Genomic DNA, 10,020 nt, shown 5'->3' with positions numbered 1-10,020 from the left:
CCAGCCTAGACAGGACTACTCAAGAAAGCAGGACAGGAACAACAGGTGCAGGACACCTCAGCCCCCTTTCAACCAAGGCCGGGTTTCAGCGAGGCAGTTCTTCTGACCCAAGCAGTCATTTTGAGGGCGCCCCCAAGGGTGATGCACCAGGCCAGATTCCGGATCCTTGACCCGCTTTTTGAAATCCATTTTTATCGTGTATGGGCCCAGATAACCTCAGACAAATGGGTGCTACACATGGTAGATCTGGGATATTCTCTCCAGTTCTTCTCCTCCCCTCCCTCCCATCCCCCACCCTGTCCCTCTTCAGGGACCCCTTTCATGAGCAACTTCTTATACAGGAGGTGCAAACAGTCCTAAACACAGAAGCAGTGGAGGAGGTTCCACAGGAGGAAAGGGGTTCTATTCCCATTATTTCCTAATTCCAAAGGCCAAAGGGGGTCTTAGACCCATTCTAGACCTGCAAAACCTCAAAAGATTCATGAAGAGTTGCCACCTTCCTGAGGAGACACCAGGTGCAGGTGTTCCTGTATATAGACGACTAGCTTGTCCAGGGCCACTCCAGGGTTCGGGTAGAGACTCATGTATCCCTAATACAGTCAACATTCTGCAGGTTGGGCCTACTGCTGAACATCCACAAGTCAACCCTATCCCTCACCCAGAGGATAGAATTTATAGCAGCTACCTTAGACTCCACTCAGGCCAGGACTTTCCTATCGGAGTCTCATTTCCAGACTATGTGCTCCATCATAAAGGAACTCAGGCACTTCCCTACCATGACGGTGCATAGCTGCTTGAAGGTGCTCGGTCACATGGCCGCATGCACATACGTGGTTCAGCATGCAAGGCTTCGGCTCAGACCTTTTCAGGCTTGGCTGGCACTGACATACTGCCTGAACACAGACAACTTGGACAAGATAGTCTCACTCCCTCCTCGGGTTCTCAAGTGCCTCATGTGGTGGCTCAACTCTCAATTGGTAGATGCGGGAGTACACTTCTCCAGGCCCCAGTCCTTGATGACTCTGGTTATGGATGCATCAGCGTTGGGGTGGGGAACACATTTAGAGACCCTCAGGACTCAAGGCCTCTGGTCCCAGGCAGAGCTCTCAGTTCACATCAATGTCAGGGAGCTGAGAGCAGTTCGCTTAGCCTGTCAAACCTTCCAATCCCATCTGGAAGGCAGATGCATATCAGTCATGACGGACAACACAATACCGATGATTTATATAAACAGACATGGAGGAGCGCGCTCCTCTCTGCTGTGACATGAAGCCCTTGAGTTGAGGGATTTCTGCATAGTCCACTCTATACACGTAGAGACATCTTACTTCCCAGGATCCGAGAACGAGCTGGCAGACCATCTCAGCAGATCCTTCCGCAACCACGAGTGGTCTGTCCTCCTGGACGTTGTGAACAGCATTTTCCAAAGGTGGGGAGTTCCCAAGGTAGATCTGTTCACAAAAAAAACTCAGCAGGAAGTGCCAGCAGTTTTGCTCATTCCTGAACCACAGCCCTGGCTTGTTGTTACATTTCCCCAGCCATGGGCAGACCACCTGCTCTATTCGTTCCTGTCCTTCCTGCTTGTTCACAGGGTCCTACTCAAGGTCAAGAGGGAAAGTGCATCCGTCATACTGATAGAGCCAGCGTGTCACTGACAACAGTGATACACAATGCTTCTGGAACTGTCGGTGGCTGCTCCAGTCACACTATCATTGGTGCTGGACCTAATTAACCAGGACCACGGCCGCCTCCAGTGTCCCAAGTCACTCCACCTCACTACATGGAAGCTTCATGGCTAAACCCCATAGAGTTGACATGCTCGGAGTCTGTTAGAGAGGTCCTCCTCAGCAGCAGGAAGCCATCCACCAGAGCTACATACTTAGCCAAGCGGAAGAGGTTCTTGATTTGGACAAGGCAGAAGGGCAGCCCACCCAAGCAAGCATCAATACCCTCCATCTTGGACTATCTGCTGCACTTGAAACAGCTAGGTTTGGTGGCGTCATCCTTAAAAGTGCACTGATCGGTGATCTCTGCATTCCATCCCAGGGTGGATGGTCAATCAGTCTTTGCCAACTTGCTGGTGACCCGTTTTCTCAAGGGCTGGGACAGCTTTACCCCCAGGTTTGCTATCCAGTACCGGCCTGGGACTTTAATCTGGTGCTCTCCAGGCTGACAGGCCCCACCCTTTGAGCCCTTAGCAATATGCTCACTTCTCTACTTCTCATCTACGTGGCATTTCTAGTTGTGATAACATCAGCCAGGAGGGTATCTGAACTCAAAGTCCTGACATCAGGACCCCCGTACATGGTGTTCCATAAGGACAAGGTCCAGTTGCGACCCCATCTGGTCTTCCTCTCTAAGGTGGTATCCCTCCTCCATAAAATCCAAGACATCTTCCTCCCAGTATTCTTCCCTAAACCACATGCCAGTATCAGGGAACGAAGCCTCCATTTCCTAGACATCAGGCGGGCATTGGCATTCCACATTGAAAGGACAAAATCAAACCAACTCTTTGTCACAGTAGTGAATAGGATGAAGGTCCCCTGATGTCATCCCATAAGATTTCATCATGGATCACATCCTGCATTAGGACTTGCTATGACCTGGCAAAGGTACTATCCCCGGCACTGACAGCGCACTCCATGAGAGCACAGGCCTCTTCGGCAGCGTTCCTGGAGCATGTCCCTACACAGGAGATCTGTAGGGCCGCAACATGACCATCGATCCACATGTTCACCTCGCATTATGCCATCACCCAAAAGGCCAGGGACGATGCAGCATTCAGCAGAGCAGTGCTTCAGTCAGCGATCCTGTGAGCTCTGACCCGTCTTCCTATGGTCAGCTTGGGAGTCACCTATTTGGAATCGACATGAGCAAGCATTCGAAGAAGAAAAAACATTTACCTACCTTTTCATAATTGTTGTTCTTTGAGATGTGTTGCTCATGTCCATTCTAAGACCCACCCACCTACCCCTTTGTCAGAGCCAGCCGGTAAGAAGGAACCAAAGAAGCAGTGGGTCAGCGGGGCCCTCTATATGGTGCCATAGTGGCACAACTCCAGGGGACACCTGAGATGACCCAACAGGTACTGCTAAGGGAAAAATCTTCCGATGACTGTGCACGTGGCATGAACACACCACCTACTTGGAATGGACATGAGCAACACATCTCAAAGAACAACAGTTATGAAAAAGTAGGTAACCGTTTTTTTATGTTGTCCCCCCCCCCCAATACTTCTGTCGGAAGGCTGTTGGAGAACCTCACTCCTTTGACTGTTAGAATCTTGTTCTAATTTCCAACTTAAATTTATTTATGTCCAGTTTATGCCCATTTGTACCAACTTACATTAATAAGCCTCCTCCATAATAGGCTAAGTGATAAAATTACGTTAGTATTATTGTTCCATATCTGGGTGACAGATTACTTGGTCTGGAAATAGACTTGGTATCTTCTTGTGGTGTTTAAAATGAGATGAGATGAGGCTTCATTGAGGTTTGGAAAACAAAGCAAAAAGCAACAAAACAAAATTGTAAATTAAAAATTACAGGCAATGATTTTTTACACAAGTCCACCATGTACTTTTTTTCTTTATGTAAAGCTCTATGATTTTTTGTTATTGCAGTTTGTGATACATTGGACCATGACCTCATTTCTGTATCTTAGGACTTCATAGTTTCACCTGTAACCATAGTATCAGAGGTCAATACTATATTAACTGGCAGCTTAGCTGATCCTACAGAATGACTCAGTTAAAAAAGTTGGTACCTACCTGTAAGAAGGTTTAAACAGGGAGCTATGAGCCAGCAATTTATGAGTTATAATGCTGTATCTGATACTGTCTGTGGCTTTGGATAAATTATATTAATCTGTTCCCCACTTTTCTCATCTGTAAAATGGGGATGTTGCTACAGTCCTACCTCAGAAGGGATGTTTTGGGGGTTAATTAAAGTTTATACAGTACTGAAGAGGAAAAACATTATATAATTATATAGCACTATTGTAATCCAGCTTCTAACCCTACAGTTTCTCCAGAATTTTATATCTGTATAATTCTCTTTGCATTGTTAGTTTCACTGCCTCCCTCCATCAAGTCAGGCAGCTAGCTGGACTAATTTTATGCTTGTGTGTGAGGAGCTCTTAAAGCCCTCTCTCCCCCACATTCCAGTTGTGGTGGTTGTCACTGCCAGCAAAATTGGAATGACATCTATTAGATGGTAGGTATCTTATTAATAATGAATATAGATAGGTTATTGCTTTGTTCACTTTAAAAAAAATACAATGTTGAAAAGGTTCTTTGAACTTTTAGAGTTCTGAAGTTCTACAGCAATGTCTTTCTAATTCTCTTCAGGGCCCATAGACTAAGTGATAGCACTGGCTGTTTTTTTCAATGGCAAATTATGCTTCTAAGTATATGCCTACACAGCAAAAAATTAACCCACAGCAGCAAGTCTTAGAGCTTGAGTCAACTAACTTTGGCTTCCGCTAAGAAGAGTATTATATATTTTTTTAAATACAGAAAGGCTGAAGCAAGAATTGTGATTATAATCCATATCTATTTGTTTGGTACATGGTACATCTTTTGATCAACAGGATATGATAATTGGTGTTTGGTGCCATCTGCTTTAACTAAGGTGGCAAAGCATTTTCTCTTATATAACCCCTTTTTCATATGTTTGCATCTTTCTAAAACATTCTGGGCTAAAGTTTTCCATGCTTGGTCTATCTCCAAAGGTTAATTTCTTTGTAAAGATAGAGCAAATTCTTCTCAGCTATTTTTGACATTAAAAATACTTCCCATTTAAAAAAATGAACATTTTATAGCACTAGTTAATTGTTTAAAATTCATGAGAAAGTTAAATTCAATAACAAACATCTAACTTTGTCTCACTGAACATTTACATTATTCTAAACTCTTTAATAATTTGTTCACATGTTTTAAGACTGCATGTGTATCTGAGATTGTAGGAAAAAGGTTTGTGTATTATTTGATAAGTTATCTAGTATGCAATCACATAACTAAATACAGTAACTAATGCATAAACATATGCCAAGTTAGAATTGGGTGTTTATTCTTAAGTCAAGAAAAAAAAAGAAAGTTAGTACTTTGCATCTATTTACATAGGGGAGTTGTTTTGCATGTAAAGACTGCTGTATAGAAACAAAAATATTGTATAATAACAAGAAAGGAGGTAAAGTCAGCTAGTGCTGTGCTGTTGCCACCCCCTAAAGATTTGGACCTGAAGATTGTTTTTTTGTTCTTGTAGTAGTTTTGTTTTATGCATCAGCAAATAAACTCTTCCACCTTCATGTGTGCACGCACATGTATCTCAACTGTGACTTGAACCTCTAATGAGGCCATATAGTTTAGCACTGCTAACTAAAATAAATATAATACAAGATGAGCAAAAAGACTCATCCCAGAGTGGGCTTTTAATTGATTTCTAATTTTGCTACTTCATCTTTGTGAAGCTGCCTGAGAGCCGTTCAGCTGCTCCCTTAATTTCTGAAACACTCTTACAGGCCAATCTGCCCCTGCTGCAGCGGGAGCTCCTGCACTGTGCAAGGCTGGCCAAGCAGAACCCCGCCCAGTACCTCGCTCAGCATGAACAGCTGCTTCTGGATGCCAGCACCACCTCACCTGTTGACTCCTCAGAGCTGCTTCTCGATGTGAACGAAAACGGGAAGAGGCGAACTCCAGACAGGTCAGAAGGCCAGAGTGCTTATACTCTGCAATTGTAAACATGCTTTGGGATGTATAACTAACATGCTGATATCTATTACAATCAGAGTGGTGGGGAATGCTCCATTTCATGCTACAAAACTTATGCTGAGTTTTCCAAGATTAATGTTTTTCAGTTACAGCTAAGTAGTGGGCAGATTATACTTGGACCCATGTGAAATGTTTCCATTGACTCCAGGCAATGGATTCTTATTGCATGCGCAAGATGAGCCTTAGGGCAGAATTTGGCCATACATAATTAGGAATAATACAAACAGTTCACGGCGATATCATTAACCATTTGGTGCTGAGTGTTTTTATACAGTTGAAAATGATTAGCAGATCGTTCCTACTCTATATGTGAATCTATGTGTATTTGGGTTTTTGTTTGTTTGTAGGAAGTTGGATAGGCACTCATATTGGGGGACTATAATTACAGTAAACACGTTCTTGAATACAAATGTGATTATCACATATACATAGAATTCCCAAATACGAAATACAGTTGTATTATGGAAATATTAGAGAATTATATAGTAGTTCACTGCGCTGTAGTACTACATACATCTCCAGGAATCTGATGATATCCTGATAAACACAGGAACAAAGAGACTGCTTCAGAATGCAATCAGATCTTTAATTCCTTATTCAAGTTTTGCATAGCAGATATGTAAGGATATATTTATAGTTTCTTTAAATCTGTAGAAGGAAGCCAAATGCACTGTGGGGCTAGGGATGATTCTAGATGGAAGCCCTGTGGTGAAGCAGGGAGAGAATCATAGAGTGGCATTAGGGACAAGGGACAAAACTGAATTTTCCCTTCTTCTAATAAAGTTCCTTATTCACTGTTAGAAGAAAGTGACTCTTAATTTTTTAAGCCACTGTCTCATGACATAGTGTCAGATGTTTGAGTCCTTTCTGAATCAGCATAAATATTATCCTCATTGGGTCCAAATAATGGATTTGGCTAGTTTCACTTCCCACTGACCGTACCAAGCTGACAACTTTTACAAAGCCATTCAGAAGATATTACTTTTGTTGTGCATTATGTATTACTGGTGACTCAGAAATCTTCTAAAGGGGAAAAAAAATCAAGCTATTGCGAGGCCTGAAAGGTCTGCAAGTTTTTATGGGTGACATTTTAATTTATGGGCAGTCAGTAAAAGAACATAACATAAGGAAAAACAAGGTCTGAAGGCAAGTAAGGCTGCTAAACTAAAATTAAATAGCAAATATTTGAGCATATGTGAATGTGAGCAGTTCACAGGATATATGCTTGGTCTTGAAAATGTCAAGTTAGTGATTCCGCAAGCCACTCATGCCCCTCACAAACAGTAAAGATCTAGATAAGGTTCCTATTAAGTGGCATAGAATGTTCATGCATTTGAGATGTTAACCTATTGCAGAATATGTGCCAGGGAAATTCTTTGAGTTGAATGATACCTTATCAGGAATTCCTATTGGCCACCAAGATTCTCCAGAGGCTGAAGATGATAATGTGGGTGCCATTTTTTGAGTGGTGTTTCTTTGCTACACCTCCCACACAAATTAGAACAGACTGAAATAGCCACAAGAGTTAACACACAGCAGCAAACTATATCCAAGATAGATGGCCTGATTAATAATCAGGAGTCCCACATCCAGTATGTGACTGTTGCAAAGAAGGGAAATTGCCAAAGCTGAAGATCCAATTACCTGTGGCACTTATATCATAGTTGCTCAGTCTTTGCAGGACAACATATTGGAAATGATACATGTTGGGAAATGAAGGCCTCACAAAATGATAGGCATGACCCCAATTGTCAGGGTGGTGGTCCACCATAGGAGAGGACCTACAAAACAAGGTGGAATCATGTATTCTTGAATAATAGGCATAACTTAAAAAATCTCTCATATCCACAGGACACTACTCATTAGGTCTTGGGTGGTTGGGGGAAATAGCACTAGACCTATATAACAAAGACAAAGGTCATACCTACATGGTATCCCTTGAATAATTTTATTGGTAGAAATTCTACTTCTCATTTGACTCATATCACAAAAGGTCAGAAAATCTTCCTCTCTTTTTGGCTTTCCAGAAGCAATAGCCACTCCCATTGAGCCACTGTTTGCCAGTGCTGAATTCTAAGCTTTTGTGATAGGTACAATTTCACATATGTTGCTTTCAGCCCTCACTGTCCACAAGGCAACAAACTGGTGGGGAGAGCAGTGCAGGTTGCTAAGAGAATTCTACTATCAAAATACTTTATACTAGCTTTGCTGAGCTATAAGGCAACACCCACCTCCCCTCCCCAGTCCTTGGATTAATCCCACCTGTTAATGAGTCAACAGATCAGAACAATGCTGAATTTAGAAGTACATTTTCATCCTGAATGATCCTTCTTGAGGAACAGGAGACTGAGTGACTACAAATTTAAAAGGTCTAAAAACACTTTCTACCTTATCCATTGGAATGCCTCCCTCAGCTTAATAAAGAAGACTTTGTTTTGGTAATATTGAACAACTTACTGGACATAGCCGCACCAAGAGATCTTGCATGGTCAAAGAACTCTGTATAGAAGAAACAGGTAACAGCTTCAGCTGAATCAAACCCAGGAGAATTGTCATATGACCTTAGTAGTAATGGTACCTGCACCAAACAGTAAAGAGTGAGAATCCTGTGTAGAAGAGTCTTAAATCTGTTGAACAGAAGAAGTCTGCATCATTTGAGATTTGATAATACAAGTGAATCAACCAGATAAAACCTTCCTCCGAGCCAGAGTATGGCATCAGATTTGCATGAATGGTGAAACCAATGACTTCTCTTGCTCTATAGCTTATTAAATATTGAAGTGTTAAAGATTATTTGGGATGTGTGCAGTGTTTGTTTAAATTTTCATATATAAAAATAAAAAGATGTTAAAAATGTTAGGCATCTTAAGTATAAGTGTAAGTATTGCTATCAGTCTGCCGACAATGTACATTTATGGGTAAATGAAGATAAAAGGCAGCTTCTTTCCAGAGCAACTAAGAACATTGGACCAGATTCTGAATCCTGATATGTGCTCATGGCTCTTGCTGAAATCAGTTAGATATGGTCTTGCACATTTTTCCTCCTCTCCTCCGTTCCCCACCAAAATTGATACTTGTACGTTTACATACAACATACAGCTAAGGAGGCTTGAATGCTCTAAGTCTGACTACAGTAGAGGTGCAATACAGAATTAGGAAGAAAAAAAGAGAGGGAAGGTATATTGTATATATGCACACTTGGGATTTTTAGTACAGCCAAGAAAATATATCCAGTTACAGTAACATTTTTTCCTCGTATAATTTCAGCATCTTGTTTGCATATGCATTTTCCATCTCTAGTTATTTTTCTGCATACACATATCTACCGTATGTGAGGTTTTTATAGAGCAATGTGACAGCAGAGGTTTGTGTTTTACTGAATGTTTTCTTGGTGCATATGGTCTGACATGGCTGAGCAGCCACGGTGAGATTTTGGAGTCTATTAAACTAGCTCATTAAAAAGATCAATCTGTTTCTGTAATAACACTGGGAACTATCAGTCACTGCAAGAGAGAAAAAACTGACACCTGAGGAGACAACACATTTTGATAATTTGTTCATGACGTGTCATGAACAAAGTGTTTACCATATCTTGTTTACAAATTTTTGGACTTATATCCTGTAGTCATGAGGCTAAAAATTGGCCTAACAACTTTTTTTCATGAGTGAATGCTTTGCCTTAAACCTCTACATAATTGTAAATAAATTAACTGTGTAAATTTGCTGCTCTTTACAGAGAAATTAAACCTGTTTTGCAAGTGCCCTAAAAGACCATTATTCTGCGATGTAGAAGCATGTCACCTAGTAGCTGTACATTTGACAGACACACCAAGTGGGTGTAAAAAATTATTAGGCAAAGAAGACTGATAAAAATCATTCTAAGTGGAAAAATGTATGCCAGAAATATCTGATACACGTCTGTGTGTGTGGGGGCGAGGGAGGATTAACTGTTAAGACTTTTGTTGGTGAAAGCAGTCATGGTAGTTTTGTGGACTTTGAGGAGGAATTTGGAGAAATGCCCTCCTATAGAGTTGATGCCCCTCTGTGAGAAGGTTGATGTTGATTGTATCAGGCACAGAGGCTAAGTCGGACACTGGCAGGAATTGAGGGTCTCTTTCTGCTATCTAAATTAATGGGAGAGGAGGATGCTCAGCACCTCATTGGACCATGATCCTTGCAACCAATGTGAAAAGTTTAGGAATCTACTTTGAGCAAATTCTTACGGGTCCTTGAGTTAACTCCTGAGTTGT

At 41.6% G+C, this 10,020-nt stretch overlaps 1 protein-coding gene across 2 annotated transcripts in view; it reads left to right on the top strand.

The window, feature by feature from the left end:
* Window positions 1-10,020, top strand: part of RUNX1T1 (RUNX1 partner transcriptional co-repressor 1) — a 134,338-nt gene that overhangs the window by 79,218 nt on the left and 45,100 nt on the right. For both annotated transcript variants that reach the window (XM_067536356.1, XM_067536364.1), the window contains exon 6: window positions 5,521-5,702. In XM_067536356.1, the coding sequence (XP_067392457.1) occupies window positions 5,521-5,702 (182 nt within the window). The remainder of the gene's footprint in view (window positions 1-5,520; window positions 5,703-10,020) is intronic.

This window comes from Emydura macquarii, unplaced genomic scaffold (genome assembly GCF_026122565.2).
Source record: "Emydura macquarii macquarii isolate MOO-44397 ecotype Brisbane River unplaced genomic scaffold, CSIRO-AGI_Emac_v2 contig_383, whole genome shotgun sequence".
In the NCBI taxonomy this organism is placed as follows: Eukaryota; Metazoa; Chordata; order Testudines; family Chelidae; genus Emydura; species Emydura macquarii.
Note: the sequence above shows the minus strand (reverse complement) of the source record. Positions and strands in the feature narration are given on the sequence as shown.